Source organism: Chelonoidis abingdonii, chromosome 1 (genome assembly GCF_003597395.2).
Source record: "Chelonoidis abingdonii isolate Lonesome George chromosome 1, CheloAbing_2.0, whole genome shotgun sequence".
Lineage (NCBI taxonomy): Eukaryota > Metazoa > Chordata > Testudines > Testudinidae > Chelonoidis > Chelonoidis abingdonii.
The window spans coordinates 153,108,396-153,129,465 of NC_133769.1; the positions used below are offsets into that span (position 1 = coordinate 153,108,396).

Here is a 21,070-nt window from a genome sequence, read left to right on the forward strand (position 1 = left end):
GGTGTACAGATCCAGACTAACACGGCTACCCCTCTGATACTTGACAGGTGTACCCTGATGGATGAAAGGGACAGACCCTGTTGCTTAAGGTGTAGGAAGCAGTCCAAAATAACCGTGACAGGAACCTGGAGTGGTTGAAGATGCTTGGGTTCACACCAGCAGGAAAATCTTTTCCACTTTGTCAGGTATGTAGCCCTAGTGGAAGGTTTCCCACTACGAAGGACAATCGGTCTCAATGATTGAGAGCACTGGCTCTCCATGAGATTTAGCCATGGAATTTCCAAGCCATGAGATGTAGAGACTGCAGGTTTGGGTGGAGAAGGTGCCCTTGGTCCTGTGTGATCAGATCCTGGAAGTGGGGCAGGGCTTTTGGGGCATCCATGGACAGCTCTAGGAGGGTCGTGTACCAATGCTGCTGTGGCCAGGATGGGGCAATCATCATTACCGTCACCCTGTCCCTGCAAATTTTGAGAAAGATCCGGTAGACCAGTGGGATAGAAGGAAAGGCATACTTCAGCCTCTCACCCCATGGTATTAGGAACACGTCGGCAATCAAACCTGGACTGTGGTTTTGGAATGGGCAGAACTGAGGGCACTGTGAGTTGCTCTTGGTGGCAAAGAGGTCTACTTGGGGATAACTCCACCTATGGAAGACTGACTATATGATGTCCAATCTGATTGACCACTCGTGCACATGGTATGACCTGCTGAATCTATCCGCCAGCTCGTTCCTACCCCTGGAAGGTAGGATGCTTCCAGCTGAATGGATTGGGCTATACAGGAGTCCAGAGAAGAAGAGCCTCATGACAGAGGGATGAGGAGCGGGCTCCGCCCTGTTTGTTTATGCAGAATATGGTGGTGGAGTTGTCTGTTAGGACTGTCACACTGTGATCTTGCAACATGGTGTGAAAGGTTTGGCAGGATAGACAAACCACTCTGAACACCTTCAGGTTGATATGGAGCGGTATCTCGTCCCTTGACCACAAGTCTTGTGTCCTCAGATCCCCTAATATGCATCCCAGCCCAGATCTGATGCATCTGTTACTAACGTCAGAGAAGGCTGCGGCTTGGCGAAGGGGACCCCAGCACAGACCATTGGCTGGTCCAGCCACCAATGCAGGGATTCTTGTACTTGCCCTGGGATCATCACCACAATGTGCAGGGGGGTCTCAGGATGGGCAGTAATACAGTGCGAGTCACGCTCGTATGGGCCTGAGTCTTAGTCATGGGAGTCGCTGTTAGGCATAGACTTGAGGCATGTGGTGCAAGCTTTGAAACCCTGGGCTTGCGGCATGCCCCGCAGCCCATGGCTGGTGCTGGAATTAGCTTCCAGACACCTGAATACAATGGTATTTAACTAACTGATAATTTTCTAAAAACAACTCTAACTAGAAGACTGAACAGCTAAAGGATCACTCCCAAGTGAGAGAGAATGTTCCAACGCTGTCACGGACAGTAAGAAGGAATTGAAGGGGGGTCGGGCCGACACGGTACTATATTCACCGCCATAAGGGCGCCACTCTAGGGGGCTCCCCTGCCGTCCCTGCAGGAGCTGCTAAGGGAAAAAGTTTCCGACGTCCATGCACGCAATGCGTGCACACCTAACTGGAAGGACATGAACAATCACTCGAAGAAGATAAAGTAAAAATCTAGCAGCATGTAAATAATAAGCCTGAATTAAATAAAAAATTTGATTTTAAAAAATCAGTTTTGTTATTCACCCTGACAGCTGCTTATTCTATAAAATCGACGTTACTTATCTGTAACTGGAACCTCTTTGAGATGTGTGGTTTTTATATGTATTCCATACATGGGTACACATATGCTCTATGTGCCTGAGATCAGAGACTTGTAGCAAGTAGTGTTCATCAGTCCATATCTATGCAGTTGCTCCCTTGTGCTCTGAAGTTAGGGTAAAAGAGGCAATGTGGCCTGTTGCCTCATCAATTCCTCTTCTTACTCCAAATCAGATATCTGAAGCAGAGAGGAAGGAGGGTGAGGAGTGGAATACAGATAAGGACTTCACATCTCAAAGAACCTCCAGTTATAGGTAAATAACCTTCATTTCTTCTTTGAGTGCTATACCAAACATGGGTGATTAGAGAGCAGTATTAAAAGAGGATGCAGACAGTATAGATAGGTGTGGAGCAATCCTCCAAAAAGGGTAATATTTTTGGAACTTAATATATCCACCCTTCACATTTCAAAAACATTATATCTTTGAAAGCTTATTTTATGTATGTTTAGATGAGGTATGTGTGACGGGGTTGGATCACAGAAATCCTCTTTGGGACTGCCACCTGATATGCCAAGACTACCTCTGCCCCTGCTTTCCCTGCCAGCTTGGGACCTCAGTGCCTTGCCTTGTTTGAACCAGACATGCCAGCCTGCTACAAAAACAGACCCAGGTCTGAACCACTTCCCCTAAAAGCTGCAGGCTTCACTGAAAACAGCTTAAGAAGTGTTCCTATCTCCAATCCTCATATGCCTAGTTCTAAATGGGGTCCAAACCCCACAAAAATTCATTTTACCTGGTATAAATGGGGAGGGATAGCTCGGTGGTTTGGGCATTGGCCTGCTAAACCCAGGGTTGTGAGTTCAGTCCTTGAGGGGGCCATTTAGGGAACAGGGGTTTAAAAAAAACAAACCTGGGGATTTGTCCTGCTTTGAGCAGGGGGTTGGACTAGATGACCTCCTGAGGTCCCTTCCAATCCTGATATTCTATGATTCTATAACACTGATAGAGAGATCTGCATAGCTGTTCCCCCCCCCCCATCTTAATACATACTCTGGGTTAATTAGTAAGTTATAAGTGATTTTATTAAATACAAAAAGTAAGATTCAAGTGGTTCCAAGTAATAACAGACAGAACAAAGTGAATTACCAAGCAAAATAAAACCAAACATGCAAATCTAAACCTAATACAGTAAAAAAGTGATTACAGATGAAATCTTACCCTCAGATGTTCCAATAAGCTTCTTTTATAGACTAGTTTCCTTCTTGTCTGGGTCCAGCAATCACTCCTGCCCCAGTGGTTACTGTCTTTTGTTCCAGTTTCTTTCAGGTATCCTTTGGGGGTGGAGAGGCTCTCTCTTGAGACAGCTGAAGACAAAAAACAGAAGGGTTTCCCAGGGGCTTAAATAGACTCTCTTGTGGGTGGAGACCCTCTCCTCTCTCATATGCAGAATCCAGCTGCAAGCTGGAGTTTTGGAGTCACATGGGCAAGTCACATGTCCTTGCACGATTCAGAACTTTACAGATGGCAGCCATTGTTCACATGCTACCCCGAATGTCCCCAGGTAGACTTCTTATGTGGATTGGAATCGTCCAAGGTTCCATTGTCCGTTAAGTGTTTCTTGACTGGGCACTTAAGAAAGGAATTTGCGAGTTAAGAAGCTGACCAAATGCCTTATTAAGGCTATTTAAAATCAAACAAGTACACAGCCAATATTCATAACTTTGAATACAAAAATGATACATTAATGAAAATAGGATGAATATATTCAGTAGATCATAACCTTTACAGAGATATGTTACATGGCATATGTAGCATAAAACATATTCCAGTTATGTCACATATACATTCATAAGCATATTTCCATAAAGCACTATGGGGTGCAACATCACAGTATGATGTGGAATTGACAGGTACTGTGATAAGCCTGTAGGCGAGGTGAAACAATAGGATAGTACACAAACCTAGCAAGTGTAATTTTTTGCACAGGTCTTGAAACACTGCAACATGACTACAATTCTTACTAGAAGATAAAATGGGCAAGATCTCTTTTATTAGACCAACTTCTCTTGGTGAGAAAAACTTTTGAGCTACACAGAGCTCTTCCTCGGGTCTGAGAAAGGCACTCAGAGTGTCACAGCTAAAGACAAAATCTAACATATGGGTTCTCAGACTTCACTGCACCACGACCCCCTTCTGACAACAACATTACTACATGACTTCAGGATGCAGGGACTGAAGCCTGAGCTCATCTGAACTCCGCTGCCCAGGACAGGGGGAAAGCCTGGTAGGGCCAAAACTTAAGCCCAAGGATTTCTATCCCAGGTGGGGGCTTGTAACCTGAGCCTCACCACCCAGAGTGAAAGCCCTCGGGCTTTGCCCCTGTGCCCCAGCAAGTCTAACGCCAGCCCTGGTCACCCCATTAAAACAGGGTCCCGACCCACAGTTTGAGAACCACTGGTCTAACAGTTAGTTTAGAATAAGTAGTTAGCACATATTCTAATGGGACCACTCAATGTAAAGTGGCCCTTTAACACCCCTGTAGTAACAGGACAAAAAGGGGTTAGTGGGTTACAGATTGTTGTGATAGGGCTGTCAAGCTATTACAAAAATTAAGTGTGATTAATCGCAGTTTTAATTGCAGTGTTAAACAATAATAGAATAATATATATTTAAATATTTTGGATGTTTTCTACATTTTCAAATATATTGATTTCAATTACAATATAAAATATACACTGCTCACTTTATATTATTTTTTATTACAAATATTTGCACCATAAAAAAATTGAAATACAATTTATCTCATACAAGTACTGGAAAGACTGGTGCAGGGAGGCTCAGCTTGCCAGGCTCCTGTTCTCTATGCCTCCTGGAACAAGTGGCCAGCTGGATGCCATGGGGCATGGAGTGGGGCGGTCCCTAGAGTGAGGGGCCGGATAGATGCAATGGGTCAGGATCCCTACCTCTTAGCCAGAGACAGGAGCCACTTCCTCTTCTCTCCTCTCCCTCCGGTGGCGGATTGGGTTAGAGCACCTGAGTGGACAGTCTGCAGCCAGTGCCTACCTCCCCATCCAAAGGTATGCAATTAACAGTTTAAAAAAAGTTTTAAATTTTATTTTCAGTTGATTGCAGGTGTTAACTGCAATTAATTGACAGCCCTAGTGTAAATTAGCTGAAAGAAAGGTCCTGGAGTCATTGTGGATTGTTCTCTGAAAACATCCACTTGTGCAGCAACAGTCACAAAAGCTAACAATGTTGGGAGTCATGAGGAAAGGGATAGATAATAGAACAGAAGATATCATAATGCCTCTATACAAATCCATGGCATGCTCACATCTTCAGTACTGCATGCAGTTCTAGTCATCCCATCTCAAAAAAGATTATTAGAATTGGAAAAGGTACAGAAAAGAGGAACAAAAATCATGAGGGTATGGAGCAGCTTCTGTATGAGGAGAGATTAAAATTACTGGGACTTTTCATGATAAACCTGTATAAAATCTTGACTGGTGTGGAGAAAGTGAGTAAGGAAATATTATTTACCCTTTCACATAACACAATTGCAGGGATCACCCAATCAAATTAATAGTAGCAAGTTTAAAACAAACAAAAGGAAGTACGTCACACAAGAGAGTCAACCTGTGGAACTCATTCCCACAGGATGTCGTGAATGGCAAAACTGTAACAGGGTTCAAAAAAGAACTACATACATTCATGAAGAATAGATCTGGCTATTAGACAAGGTCAAGGATACAACCCCATACTGAGTGTTCCTAGACTCTGTTTGAAAGAAGCTGGGAGTGGACGACAGCATGGATCACTCTATGCTTGCCTGTTCTGTTCATACCCTCTAAAAAAAAAAAAAATGGTTACTCACCTTTTTTTAACTGTTGTTCTTCAAGATGTGTTGCTCATATCTATTTCAGTTAGATGTGTGTACGCACCGTGTGCATGGAAGTTGGAAAGCTTTTCCCTAGCAGCTACCTGTCGGGCCAGCTGTGGAGCCCCCTGCAGTGGCGCCGATATGGTGCTCTATATAAGACCCTGCCGGTCCGACCCCCCTTCAGTTCCTTCTTGCTGCTACTCCGATAGAGGGGGAAGATGGGGGGGGGGAATGGAATAGATATGAGCAACACATCTCGAAGAACAACAGTTACAAAAAGGTGAGTAACCGTTTTTTCTTCGAGTGCTTGCTCATATCAGTTCCAGTTAGCTGACTCCTAAGCCTTACCTCGGAGGTGGGGTCAGAGTCAAGGTAGCGTGGACTGAAGAATAGTCCGGCCGAAAGCAGTGTCATTGTAGGATTGCTGGACCATGGCGTAGTGCGACGTGAAGGTATGCACTGAGGCCCATGTGGCAGCCCTGCAGATGTCCTGAAGGGGCACATTTGCCAGAAAGGCCATAGATGATGCCTGAGCCCTTGTGGAGTTAGCTGTAACAGCAGGAGGAGGGACTTCTGCCAAATTGTAGCAGGTACAGATACATGTGGTAATCCATGAAGATATCTGCTGAGCAGAGACCAGAGCACCCTTCATTCATTCTGCGATGGCAACGAACAGCTGGGTCGTCTTACGGAATGACCTTGTACGGTCTATATAGAAGGCGAAGGCTCTTCTAACGTCCAGTGAATGAAGATGCTGCTCCCAAAGATTGGCTTGCGGTTTCGGGTAGAAAACTGGCAGGAAAATGTCCTGGCTTACATGGAAACAAGATACCACTTTTGGCAGGAAGGCTGGGTGAGGCCTCAGCTGAACTTTATCCTTGTGGAAGGTGGTTCACATGTGAGAGCTCATAGCTTGGAAACCCGGCATGCCAAAGTAATGGCCACTAGGAAGGAGACCTTCCAGGAGAGGTAGAGGAGGGAACAGGAAGCCATTAGCTTGAAAGGAGGACCCATCAGACAGGAAAGAACCAAGTTCAGGTTCCAGACTGGCATGGGAGGTTTCGTTGGGGGGTGAACCTTTTCCAAAAACTTTTCAGGAAGTGCCATACGACCGGGTGTGCGAACACTGAGCGCCCTGCTGCTCCTGGATGGAATACTGAAATGCCCGCGAGGTGAACCTTAACGGAACCGAAGGCGAGATGTTGGTCTTTCAAGTGCATTAAGTAGTCCAGGATGCAGGGGTTGGAGCTGGGATACCTGCCACTGGGTGCACCAAGTGGAAAATCTTTTCCATTTAGCTTCATAAGTGAGTCTGGTAGAGGGTTTATGGCTCTCCAGGAGTACGCGCCGTACCGAGTCTGAGCAGGCACGCTCAGCCTGGTTCAACCACAGATGCTCCAGGCTGTAAGATAGAGCGACTGAAGGTCCGGGTATAGGAGACGACCGTGGTTCTGCGAAATGAGGTCAGGACTGAGAGGAAGACGTTGGGGTGTCTGTATCGATTGATCCAACAAGGTGGGATACCAGCACTGGTGGGCCGAGGTAGGGGTCACCAGTATGACATCCGCCTTGTCCCTGCGGACCTTGAGAAGTACTTTGTGGATCAGTGGGAATGGCAAAAAAGCGTAGAGTAGTTGGCCTCACCATGAGATCAGGAAAGCATCCGCAATCAAGCCCGGTCTGTGACCCCAGATGGAGCAGAAGGCTGGGCACTTCCTGTTGGTCCGTGAAGCGAACAGGTCGATACCCCCAGGTGCGGAAGATTGAGTAGATGACGTCCAAGTGAATCAACCATTCATGCATGAGGAAGCATCTGCTCAAACTGTCTGCCAGCATGTTCTGAACACCTGGCTGGTACGAAGCTTGGAGAGTGATGGAGTGGGCTAAACAGAATTCCCACAGAAGGGCTTTGTGGCAGAGCGATGATGACTCGGTTCTGCCTTGTTTGTTCAGATAAAACATGGCCGTGGTGTTGCCTGTCAGAACTTCTACGCAACGGTCTCGTAGGTGGGGGAGGAATGCTTGGTATGCAAGGTGGATAGCCCCGAGTTTCTTGATATTGATATGGAGAGTTAGCTCATACTCCTCCCACACACCCTGCGTTGTCAGGTCTTTGAGGTGACCCCCCATCCCAACGTGGATGCCTCTGTGAGGGTCAGGGTGGGGAGGATGAAATGGGACCCCAGCACCTACCGTTTGAGGGTCCAGCCATCAATGCAGGGAGTCGAGCGTGGGGCTCGGGACCGTAAGCACCTTATCTAGGTTTTCGCAGCCCGGTCAATATATGGATGCCAACCACATCTGTAGGCGTCTGAAACATAGGTAGTTCAACACACCAGACTAGGTGCAGGACCATGTGACCCAGCAGCTTGAGACACTGCCTTGCTGTGGTGGTGGGGAACCTGCAGAGGTTGGTGATTACGTTTGTTAGAGCTAGACGCCAGGCCTCTGGGAGGAAAGTCTGAGTTTGGGTCGCGTCTAAGACTGCTCCGATAAACTCTATCGTCTGTACCAGTGAGAGTACAGACTTGCTGGCGTTAGGCATGATGCCCAAGCGATTGAACGTGTCCATGACTAACCGCATCTGAGACTGGACCTGCTGGCGAGATCGATCCCAAATAAGCCAGTCATCGATGTACGGGAACACTTGAACGTGATGACGGCGAAGAAAAGCTGCCACAACCGCCATGCACTTCATGAAGATGTTAGGGGCTATGCACAAGCCAAACGGGAGGGCTGTGAACTGGTAGTGCATCTTGTGCACCATGAACCAGAGCAAACATCTGTGGGATGGGCTGACTGAGATGTGAAAGTAGGCGTCTTTCATATCAAGGGCGGCATACCAGTCTCCCTGGTTCAGGGAGGGGATGATTGTGGCCAAGGAGACCATGCAGAACTTCAGGTTGACAAATGTGCTTGTTGAGCTTCCTGAGGTCCAGAATTGGCCTTAAGCCTCCTTTTGCCTTGGGAACGAGGAAATAGCGTGAATAGAAACTCCTGCCCCTGAGCTCTTGAGGCACTTCCTCCACTGCCCCTAGGGTGAGGAGTGTCTGTACCTCCTGGATGGGAAGTTGCTCATGAGAGGGGTCCCTGAAGAGGGATGGGGAAGGAGGGTGGGAAAGGGGGGTAGACCGGAAGTGGATAGACTATCCTGCCTCTATTGTGCCAAGGACCCAACAGTCCGATGTAATAAGAGATCAGGCATGGTAGAAATGAGATAGATGATTCAGGAAGGGATAGCTGGCTGGGTTTTGCACTGGTAGTCCATCCTTGAGCACACCTTCAAAATGGGTGCTTAGAGTTTGGGGTGGTGGGGAGCTTGGATTGGCCCTAGCTCTGTCCTGAAGGAGGTCTATGCCAGGGATCCCCAATGCGGTGCCTGTGGGGGCACCTAAATGCACCTGCATCCTGCTTCAGTGGCATTTCAGCAGTGACGCCTCTGGATGACGCCGCTTGCTGCCGACAAGCGATGTCATCGAGAGGCGTCGCCGCCGAAATCCGGCGGCATTTCGGCGGATGCTTAACCGCTGCCACGGTCCTTTGTCTGGCACCTGCCAGACTAAAAGGTTGAGGACCACTGGCCTATGCCATGAGTACCTGCTTTCCTGTGAGAGAAGTCCTGCTTAGGTCTGGGCGGGAAGAAGCACTGTTGTGGGGGCTGAGGCTTAAATGGCTTTGAGTTGCCAGGGTATGCATACCCAAGGATTTTATGGTGTTCCTTGTGTCTTTCAGGGTATGCAGGCGAGAGTCAGTTTGGCCAGGGCCTGTTTACTGAGTAAACAGAAGATCCTAAATGGCATGCTGCACTTCAGGTGGGAGGCCGGATGTCTGGAGCCATGCGTTCCGACACATGGCAATGCCGGAGGCCAAATTGCAAGCTGCAGCATCTGCAGTGTCAAGGGAGTTCTGGAGGGAGCTTCGGGCTACCAGCTTACCCTCCTCAGCGTTGGCCCCCAGTTCTGTGTGGGACTCAGATGGGAGGAGTTCCTGGAAGTTAACGATTGCAGACCACGAAATATAAAACTGTATCTGCTGAGAATTGCAAGCTGGTTCGCAATTCAAAGTGAGAGGCCCCCCACAGAATAAATTTTTATGCCAAAAGAGGTCCGTGCATTTCGCCTCCTTTGATTTTGAGGCGGGCCCCTGTTGGCCCTGTCTCTCCTTTTCATTAACTGTGTCCACCATGAGAGAACATGGGGCAGGGTGAGTGAAGACATATTCGTATCCTTTGGTGGGGATAAAATACTTTTTCTCCATTCCCTTGGCTGGGGGAGGGGGCGATGGAGGACAGGGTTTGCCAAAGTGCTTTGGCATTAGATTGGATAATCTTGTTCATCGGGAGAGCTACCCTGGAATGACCGTCTGGACTCAAGATGTCTACCATGGGGTCTTCTTCCTCCACAACCTTCTCCACTTGGAGGTTCATGTTTAGGGCTACATGCCTGAGTAGCTCTTGTAAGACCCTGAAGTCCATGGGAGGTGGGCCAGCCACGGACGTGCCAGCTACAGCCTCATCAGGGGAGAATGACACCACCAGAAGAGCCGGGTCTGACGTGGCCCCTTGAACTGTCATGACCGGGTCTTCCTGGGCGTGTGGGGTAGCCTCTACCACAGGAGGAGCTGACTGAGGGTTGGGGCTGGTCTGGAGGTGAGCAGCTGAGGGTTGCCCCAGGCGGGGAGGGGGGGGGAAGGGTCAGTCACCTGAGTGTAACAATGGGTGGGCAGCAGGAGGGGCACCTTGGGCCTGGTGGTATGCCTAAGGGATCCAAAATTGCCACTGAGGTTGCCAGGGTGGCACTGAAGGATCCTGTCCCAGGCTTCCCGGGCCCGACTGAGGGATGTCTGAGGCCCCTGAGGCTCGGCCCGATCTGATGGAGGGGGACCACGAGTGCAACGACTGGGAGTGGTGCGGGAGTGTGTGGAGGGGGGCACCAAGTCCCTCAATGGGCAAGGATCACGTGATGACCAGTGCCAGTATGAGGGGGGCGCTCAGAGGGTGATCAGTGCCGCGCCATGGAGTGGTGCTGAGGTGGGTCCCGGTGCCACACCAGGGATTGGCATCGTGAAGATGATCTGTGCTGAAATGTGGATTGGTGCCACAAGGATGACTGGTGCCGCAAAGGGGATCGGGGTCGGGTTGGGGATCTGTGATGGGCCTGAAAGTGGTGATGCAATGATGAGTGGTGCTGCACAGGGGATCAGTGCGCAGATCGGTGCCGGTCCAAATGGTGCCATGCCGTTGCTGAACACGATCTGGACCTCGATCGGGACCATGCCCTGGCAGCTGACGATGACCTCGAATGTGAACGGCTCTGAGGGTTGGGGCTGCAAGACCATCACCATGAGTCTAACCAGCATCATGAGTCGGACTAGTGCGCAGTGTGGTGCCAGGACTCTGAACGACACTGGGACTCGGAGCAGTGTGGGGAAGCTGGTCTGGGAATGGGCGTCCCGAACATTGCTAGTTTAACCCTCGACGGTACCGGGAGTCTTGCCGGGGGCGGCGCCAGGATAGGGGACACCGGTGCCATCATCTCAATAAGCCCTCTAGCAGCCTCGAAGGTGTCCGAGGTGGAGGGCAACGTAGCTTCCTCCACTTGAAGAGGCCTTTGTGGCGTGGGACTAGTATGAGCAGATGGAGGTCTTGCGGTTTTGTCAGGCTTTGGGGCCTGGTCAGAGCTGTGCTCGGTCAGGACCGTGGTGACTGACTTGGGCCTTTTGGAATGTCCTTCCACGGCTTGCTTCTTATGAGCGATTGAGGAATGGGAGTGGTGCTGGAGGTAGATGTCTTGGGGCCTGGGAGATCATCGGTCCTGAGGAGGGTGAGGGCCCTTTTGCGCTGCTGTGGGCGGCACCGACGGGGGAGCACTGCGCACTGAGGTGCTCAGGCCCGCATCTTGAGAGGGACACAGTGCAAACTCCATGAGGAGTTGCTTGAGGCAGATTTCCCTCTCCTCATGCAGGGTTTGAATGATTTGCAGATTTTGCACCTGTCCACCTGATAAGCCTCCCCCAGATACCTAAGGCAGGAGTCGTGGGGGGTCACCTGTAGACATGGGCTTGCCGCTAGAACTGCAGGGTTTGAAGCCCTGGGACAGCATGCCCCAGAGCCCCGTAGGGCACTCGTTGAAGGGCAACCGCCCTCCCCCAAACCACTATACTACACTTAACACTAAGATAACTACTAACGATTAACTAACAAAGGGAACCATTTACAACTATAAGAGAATGCTAGGGAGTAGTGAAGCACTTGCCAGCAAGAGACCACTGTTCCAACAACCCTCACGGGCAGTAAGAAGGAACTGAAGGGGGGAGTCAGGCCAGCAGGGTCTTATATAGACCGCCATATCGGTGCCACTCCAGGGGGCTCCACAGCCGGCCCAACAGGTAGCTGCTGGGGAAAAGATTTTCGACTTCCGTGCACGCAGCGCGTGCACACACCTAACTGGAATTGATATGAGCAAACACTCGAACACCTGACACTGGACACTGTTGGAAGACAGGATACTGGGGTAGACGGACCATTGGTCTGATCCATTATGGCTGTTACGTTCTTAAGTACACAACGTAATGTGGCCTAATAGAGAAAGGCAGACATTGATGGTGGTTTGTGGTCTGAAAGTGACCTGTCTTATTAAATTGTTCATGGTCTTGAATCTTTCCACAGGGAAGTAGGCCTTTGCTGAGATCAAATCTAGGATTGCTTCTATAAAAATTGCTAGATCTTGCAGGAGTCAAAAGGCAATTTTCGTTGTTGATGCAGATTCTCAAGGCTGTCAGAAGATGCAACAAGAACAATCGCCGACTGCACCACCTGACTGGAGTCAGTCATCCGCATATGGAAAGACTGTGTAGCCTGGACATCTCATTTAGGCTGCCACCAATAAGGCGTCCCTGGGTGCCGTTGCTAGCCCAAATGGAAGTACTTTGAACTGGTAGTATTCTTGTCCTACCTGAAACATGAGAACTTTTTGCAGGATGTAAGAACATCCACATGAGAATAAGCATCTTTTATGTCAAGAGCTGCAAACCACATTCCCTCGTGGAAGGAGGGGATTATTGATGCCAGCATAACCATATGGAATTTTGATTTGAGTAAAACTGTTCAATTGGCCAAAGTCAAGAGTCTCCATCCTCCATTGTTCTTGGGGACTAAAATATGGGGAGTAGGACCCTTTTCCTTGGTGCTTATGTGGCAATCATTCTATGCCTGTTTTAACAATTGGGCCTACAAATTTATCCTAGGTGTCAGCTCAACTGTGAAAAGTGCATGAAAATTCATAAGATGTCATAATCTATAACAAGTGTTGATTGGAAAATGTATAATACAGAGACAAATACTAAATTAGTCCAAAACACTAAAGCCTACTGATATAATTCAAGGGCTGTGTTATGATCAGGGATCCTAGAAATCCATTGCCTCAGAAAAAATGGAATTTGGATTTGTACAGAGAATACTTTGTTTTGGTTTTCACAAAATGTAAAAACTAACGATTAACTACATTTTATTGAAAGTACCAGTGTCACATGTTCAATGTGCACACCACCCCCTCTTGTGGTTGATTTTTGAATGCTTAAAATTTACAGTGGAACCCCCCTTTCGCTGATCTAATTGGGTCCCGAGCCAGATAGAATAATCAAAAACAAGGAGAATAAGTCATAGAGAACTCTGCTCATTTTAAGATGGGGCAAGGGGGCAGGGGGGCTCAGGCTGACTGCCGGTTTCGTTAATACAGAGAGCTAGAAAAATCGAGTCTCAGGGGTGTCACAGGATCCCCAGGTTTCAGCCTGGGACCATGGGACCACTGTGCCTCCTTAACTCTCCACCCTGGGCTGTCTCTCTCACAATGCTTTGCTAGTGGCAAGCAGCAAGCCCCTCCACATGCTGTTATCACTCAGCACAACTGCATGCAGAGCCCCATGCCCAGCTAGATTGCATGAATACTCCCAAAGTCACTCATGAATCAGAGTAATGCATCAGCCAGATCCCCCCAGCTCCCAGCCTTGTACTTCAGGAATATACCATCTTGCACTGTTCAAGACGAGCAGGGCAAATTAATTGGTTCACCACTTCATCAATGGAAAGTGGATGTACACCAGCCTTTGCAAACCCAAGCCAATTTACCAACACTTCAGGCAAACTCACTGGTAAAGATAAACAGTTAAACAACTTTATTGACTCTAAAAAGATAAATTAAATGATTATAAGTGGTAGGCAAAAAGTCAGAGTTAGTTACCAAAATATAATAAATATAGGCACAGTCTAAACTCTCAACCTTATTAGACGGGGCAACATCTAGATTAAGCAGTTTTTCTCACCTCACTGGATACTGAAGCCCTTAATATGCAGATTTGTTCCTTAAACCTGGGCCAGTCTCCTTGGTTAGAATCTTCTAAGTGTCTTTGTTGCAGGGTAGGGGCAGGCCTGGCCTGTGTTCTGTTATATCCTTAGTCCATGTGCTTGGAGAACAAGTCCAGGCATGTCTGGTGGGCATTGCTGAGTCCCCAAGCAAGGTTGAGCAATTTCCCTGGTGTGGCCTTATGCAGGTGAGTCAATGAATTGTAGCTCCCTTGATGGACAATCATAGAATCATAGGACTGGAAGGGACTTCAAAAGGCCATCTCTTCCAGTCCCCTGCAGTCAAAGTAGGACTAAGCATTTTTAAACCATCCCCGACAGGTACACCTCTACCTCGATACAACGCTGTCCTCGGGAGCCAAAAAATCTTACGTTATAGGTGAAACTGTGTTATATCAAACTTGCTTTGATCCACCGGAGTGCGCAGCCCTGCCTCCCTGGAGCACTGCTTTACCGTTATCTGAATTCATGGTATATTGGGTTGCATTTTATCAAGGTAGAAGTGTATTTGTTCAACCTCCTCTTAAAAATCCCCAATGATGGAGATTCCACAAGCTCTCTAGGCAATGTATTCCAGTGCTTAACCACTCTGACAGTTAGGAATTTTTCCTAATGTCCAACCTAAACTGCCCTTGCTGCAATTTAGGCCCATCACGTCTTGTCCTATCCTCAGAGGTTAAGAACAATAATTTTTCTCCCTACTCCTTGTAACAACCTTTTATGTACTTGAAAACTTATGTCCCCTGTCAGGTCTTTTTCTCCAGACTAAACCAACTCAATTTTCTCAGTCTTCCCTCATAGGTCATGTTTTCTAGACTTCTAACCATTTTTGTTGCTCTTTTCTGGACTTCCTTCAATTTGTCCATGTTTTTCCTGAAATGTGGCACCCAGAACTAGACACAATACTCCAGCTGAGGTCTAATCAGCATGGAGTAGAGCGGAAGAATAAGTTCTTGTGTCTTGCTTACAATACTCCTGCTAATACATCCCAAAATGTTTGCTTTTTTGCAACAGTGTAACGCTGTTGACTCATATTTAGCTTGTGGTCCACTATGACCCCCGATCCCTTTCCGCAGTACTGCTTCCTAGGCAGTCATTTCCCATTTCGTATGTGTGCATCTGATTGTTCCTGCCTAAGTGGAGTACTTTGCATTTGTCCTTGAATTTCATCCCATTTACTTCAGACCATTTCTCCAGTTTGTCCAGATCAATTTTGAATTTTAATCCTATCCTCCAAAGCACTTGCAACCCCTCCCAGCTTAGTATCATCCACAAACTAAGTGTACTCTCTCTGCCATTATCTAAATCATTGATGAAGATATTGAACAGAACCAGACTACGAACTGAACCCTGCGGGACTCCACTCGTTATGCCCTTCCAACTTGACTGTGAACCACTGATAGCTACTCTCTGGGTACAATTTTACAACCAGTTATGTACTTTACTTATAGTAGCTCCATCTAGGTTCTATTTCCCTAGTTTGTTTATGAGATCATGTGAGAGACAATATCAAAAGCCTTACTAAAGTCAAGATATACCACATCTCCTGTTTCCCCCTATCCCCAAGGCTTGTTACTCTGTCAAAGAAAGCTATCAGGTTGGTTTGACATGATTTGTTTTTGACAAATGGCTGTTGATGGGTTGTTTGACACCCAACCAGGTATTGGTTACTTTCCTTGACATGGTTTCTGGAGAACTAGTATCTGGGCTCTTCCCAAATCCACAGCATGTTTTAGTGTTAGCCATACAGCACATTCTCATAACTTTATATGCATTGACTATATACATATTTAGATGGAACAATTGGGTTCAGCAAATCATAACCTTTCCCATGCTACCTCACATGGGATGTTTTATATGCAAGGTCATAATTATATATGAACGAGGAATATGGGTGTGTTTCCCCATGGTACAGAATGCCACTGGTTCCTTGATTGCCTCGTTTACTGGGACAGCCACCTACTGGGACCAGAAGTTTATCAAATGCCAAGGAGCTAATGCTGGGTATTCAGGTTCCACTAGAGGTGGTCTAGGAGATAATTTGCCACTCTTATTAGAAGCTTGTGATATTGCCTGTGATTGTCAGGTGTGGATGGCAAAGATGTTTTATTGAGGGGAAAAACAACCACCCAAAAAATTCTGTTTCCATTCAAACAAACAATTTTTCAGCCTCATCTGGTGAGGAAGATGAAACACCCATCAGTACCTGTAGATCTGGTTCTAGCACCTCTCCCACAGACTCTGATGGAGCCAATAGGTGTTCCATGGGAAAGATATGGTGGAACTCGTGGTCAGCTCCGGGATGTCTACTGTAGAGATCCCTTGGGCCACAATAGGGCCACTATGAAGAGTCAACCAGTTGAGGGGGACTGCATGGCATCGGATGGTGGACAGATCCCAGATCGAATTCACCCTTCTGTGGAGGTGAAGGATTGCTTGGAGCCTCTGAGTCCTGTTAAGGCTAGTTCTTTTTGACTGGCAGAGCTGTTGGTACGTGGGGGTGAAGACTCCTGCCTAAAACCTGAAGGAGGGGGAACACTCCTATCCCCTGGAGGTAGCTTCCTCCTCTGGTGTCTCAATCTCACTCAGGAAGGTCGGACCTGAAGGAAAAGGAGATGGAGGATAAGACAGGGTGAAGATATACTCTGGTTAGGTGCAAAATTTGGTTCACTCCGGAGTCAGAGACATTCTGGTAGTCAGGCCCAACGGATCCAGCACATTCATGGCCATTGTGGACAGCAAATCTTTATGGTGATGGGCTGGTACCATTGAAGAGTCTATTAAGGAACTCATAGATGGTGTCATTGAGTGACTATCCTTCAGCTAAGGAATCAGTGCAGATGTTAATACTGGCAGCTCCTCTCCCCTTCACCCCTTGCACTCATGACAGGAGGCTTTAAATGAACTTAAGTCTTTATGACCCATGTGCAAGGACAGAGTTGGGGAGGGATCCCTTTTCTTTGGAAGCAGATGTGAAAGGAGATCCTCCTGCTTGTGTGTGCCCCTTATCATCCAGGGCTTCTGATGAGAGTAACTTCTTGGGCTTAGTAACTCTAGCTTCTATTCCTGAGTTTGGGCTTGAAGGAGCACTGCTTATCAGTTGAGGTTGATGTGCCGTAGCGAGGAAGAGGGAGTCTCACTGGCCCAGTTCTGACTGAGGTCTCATAGGCTCTTCCCTGTTTTCTTAGCTGGAATTCTTGAGCCTTGCAGGTTTACGGGGGAAACTAATGGCAATTTTGCACTTAGCTGAGATATGCACCTCTCTCAGACAATAGAGACTGCACTGGTGCTTGTTGCTCACACAGAAGAAGCAGGGACAAGAGAGATAGTTCTTAAGCCCTGGAACTTTAGGCATAAGTCTCTGTCCACAGGGAGGGAAAAAGAAATGTTACACTAAAAGCTATTTACAACATGTTTGCAGGTTTGTTAAGACAAAAAAGAAAAATAGAAATCTGTGGACACAGAATTCTGATTCAGGCCATGCAGTGGTAAAAAGGAACTGGAGAGGCATCAGCCCCCATCACTTCTTATATCCTTGGGTTTTGAGCACAAGGCAAACAACTGCACAGGCACGGACCAACGGACACAGCTTGTTAGAAATCTCTGATCGCAGGCATATGGTGCACATGCATTTGCACATGTGGAATACAGATAGGGACGGCACTCTAAGAAGAGCTGTATGCTCAGCAAGTTTAGGACAAGTGTACCATCTGCAATGGGATGTAAGACCCCAAAGACTGAGACCCTGTAAATCTCAGCTCTGTCATTTCCTCATTTACGTGGTCAAAAGGCTACATGGTTGGTTTAAACACAGAAGACAGAAGAGAAAATAAAACCAGCTTTATTTCTTATTAATAACTGAGGCACATCTGTGAGATATTTTGTCACAGAGCACGGCAAGCAGAAGCTCGGGAAATGGGAGTAACCTTGCTTGGTGTTTCATCCTCTGCCAATTCGGCACAGAGTTCTAAGAGGGAGGAAGCAGAGTGTCAGTCACTGAGGAGGCAGCATACCCATATACCCAGAGTACCAGAGGACATAAGCAAGGGGACCAAGGTTACTGGTAACCCAGAATAGAATCTACAGCCTTCTGCAGCAAGGGGGTGTGGCCTCCTTCCCAGGTGGACAGCTGTGACTCCCCCTGGTGGCCAGAGCCAGGACACCCATGCCCGCCTCACCGAAAGCAGAGGGGTAGGACAGGAACCTGAAGTATAAAAGGCAGACCCCCTCCAGCTCAGTTGGAGAGGAGCTGCTGCAGAAGGACATCTCTCATCCGTTGTTAGAGCTCAGACCCGACAGCAACCGCTGCAGCGCCAGAGATATAGAGGGAATGCCAGAGCGATGTTTGGCTGTAGTGCTGACTAACAGTCATCCAGTGTGTTGCAGCTAGATTTCCCTGCTGACCCAGTGGTGGACCACTCTGCCACTGTTAGGGCCCTGGGCTTGGATGGGTGGAGTTGGTGGGCCCGTGTCTCCTACCCCAGCCACCTCACCCCTGGGGTGGCAGCCTCCCCACCCCAAGAGGCTTGCGTTTGTCAGCGGTCCGCCCTGTTTAAGGGCCTGGGCCTATAGACTTTGCTATCCCATCCTGTCTGAGGGCTTGGGCATAGGGACTCATTGTTGTGCCCTGACCCCAGGCCAGAACCTCCTGACTTTTCTGTCCTGCCCTACCCAAGGGCTTGGGCTTCTGGACTTTACTGCTCTGCCCTGCCTACAGGCCAGAGCCTCCTAACCGTGTGCTGCCCCATGCTCCCTGAGGGCTGGGGCTTATAGACATTTCTGCTCTACCCACCGAGTGATAGAGACCCCAGTGCTAATTTCCCCGAGGCCTTGTGGCAAAGGAGCATGGCCTCCCTCCCAGACGGACAGCTGTGAATGTCTTACACCCCCAAGAGACGATGGGATCATTTGGGACTGGGAACCTAGGAGGAATATGCAAAGAATGCCTGAGAGGAACTTTATTATTATTATTAGAGCTGAGTGAATAACTGATTTTTCAGTTCGCTGGCCTTAATGAAAAATCCATAAAAAATTCAGTTTGTTTTGAACTGAACAGATTTTTTTCTGTTTTTCTTGACTAAACAAACCAACCAAAAAAATGGCCAGGATGAAGAAAGTGTTGACATTTAAGTAAAATATTTTGGAAGTGTCAATTCAAAGTATGACAATATTTGACATTTTCGATTTTTCCTCCCAGCTGAAACTATTTACCAAATTTGACCCAAATTCATAAACAGTTTCAGAAGTTCAAAAAAATGCCAGCTCTCACTACAACACGGGCCTTAGCAGCAGCAGCAACCTGCAAGATCCCATTAAAGGGCAGTCCAGGCTTCTTCCCCCACACCCATAGCCTTCTAACATGCACAGAGTCCTTACCATCCTCAGGGCTGTTCTCCTCATCGCTAGAGAAGGTGATGGCAGCTTTCCGAGATGAATGGCGCAGTGCGGCACCCCGGCAACGCCTGGACACACGGGGTTGAGGTGTGATGAAAGAAGAGTCTGCATCTCTGTTGGCTATGCTCATAGGGCGGCGGCAGGAGCCTGCAAGAGAAGCAGAGAGGTGAGGGGCCTTGATTCCTGAAAGGGGTGAGAAACCCACAGCTGCTCTGCTTGGATTGCAGGATAGGAGGGAACAGAGAGGCCAGGACTGTGAAGCCTTAGGAAGAACATACCTGCTACTTGTCTCTTCTTTCCTGGTTCTGGCAGGGGAGTCTTGCCTCCCTCCTGGCATAGAGGCTCCTTGGGAACCTCTGCGGAATCCATACCATGGTTGTGGCAGGCATGGAGTTTCTGCTCCATCTCTTCAATCAGAGCCTGATACAGTGAGAGACAGAAGCTGATAAGTGGGGGGTAAGGAGGGGAGGAGAGATTCCATGCTGCAGCCCAGATTCCACCCGCACCTCCCAGCAAGCTTAGCAAACTCACCATAGGAGTTCCCTACATCACAAGCTTTGTGATCCTTCATCATGGCCTAGAAGCAGCTATATCTAGTCCTGCAGCTCATCATGGACAGTCACCTTGATTTTGGCCAGTACTAGTCTGGAAGAGTACTTCTGCTTCCAAGCTATCCCAATCTTGGAATTAGTTATCAGATTCTCACCTTGGTCTCCGGTCGGGTGACCGACCTGCGGAGTCGGCCCAGTGCAGCTAGGAAACAGTTATAGACAGCCAAGTCATGGAGCTTGTCAGCAAAACAATCAAAATTATCTTGCATCTTGCGGAGGCCTCGTTCAGAGAGAGGAAGCAAAGTGAGACAGTGAGAAAGGTCTCGATACTGACGCTCTGTTCTGGGGAAAACAAAGATTTGTCTTCAGCTTCAGAGTGAAGGAGCACATACTAAGCAAGTTACTCTAGAACAGGTGCAATCTTATAAAATCAGTTTAACTGAATGTCTAGGATCCATAGAATTTAAGGGCAGAAGGAACAATTAGATCATCTAGCCCAGTGGTCTTCAACCTGTGGTCTGCACACCCATAGGAGGCAACAGGTTTTGTCTCAGGATTTCCAAAGAGGTCCGCTTAATTTTTTTTTTTTTAAGGGTCTGCAAATGAAAAAAGGTTGAAAACCACTGATTTAGGCTGACCTGTATACCACAGCCTATTAAGTTTCACCTAGTTATTCATGTTGAGCCCAATAGCATGTGTTTGACTAAATGCATCCAGTCTTGATCTGAAGATATCAGGAAATGGAGAACAGAACGGTTACTTATTCTACAATAACTGTGGTTTGAGATGTTGTAGTCAATGTGGCTACCTCATGCATCCGAGCTCAGAATCTTTTCTAAGCAGCAGTGTCAGTCAGAGCTCTGTATGTATCCAAAGTGGGTAGCTTCTTCCCTTGTGCAGAGTGTGATTTTGGGAAGAATGCAGATAAGCTAATTGATTTCCACTTAAACCAAGCTACTTTGGGAATTAATCTCATAGGAGGTCTGAGTACTTCCTTGTCCTTGTAAAACTAGGTATATATAGGAGATTAGATATGAGTGCCTGAGACTACATTCACTTTTGGCCAAGGTGATGGCCACCAAAAAGACCATAGTGTGGGTAATATGGTGGATGCAGCACTGAGCAGGGCTCAAAGATAAAGTTTTCAT

The 21,070-nt window shown here is 47.8% G+C and overlaps 1 protein-coding gene and 1 long non-coding RNA gene across 2 annotated transcripts in view; one reads left to right on the plus strand and one right to left on the minus strand.

Annotated features, from left to right (window-relative positions):
- Positions 1-9,379, plus strand: part of LOC116825750 (uncharacterized) — a 30,986-nt gene extending 21,607 nt beyond the window's left edge. The window contains exon 3 of the long non-coding RNA XR_004373914.2: positions 9,351-9,379. This is a non-coding gene — a long non-coding RNA (uncharacterized LOC116825750). The remainder of the gene's footprint in view (positions 1-9,350) is intronic.
- An 8,423-nt stretch (positions 9,380-17,802) lies between these two features.
- The window catches only part of NCAPD2 (non-SMC condensin I complex subunit D2), a 94,066-nt gene continuing 90,798 nt past the window's right edge, over positions 17,803-21,070 (minus strand). Inside the window, 4 exon segments of the mRNA XM_075071526.1 lie at positions 17,803-17,944; positions 19,354-19,518; positions 19,650-19,791; positions 20,078-20,264. Coding sequence (XP_074927627.1) covers positions 17,862-17,944; positions 19,354-19,518; positions 19,650-19,791; positions 20,078-20,264 — 577 coding nt within the window. The 3' untranslated portion in view covers positions 17,803-17,861.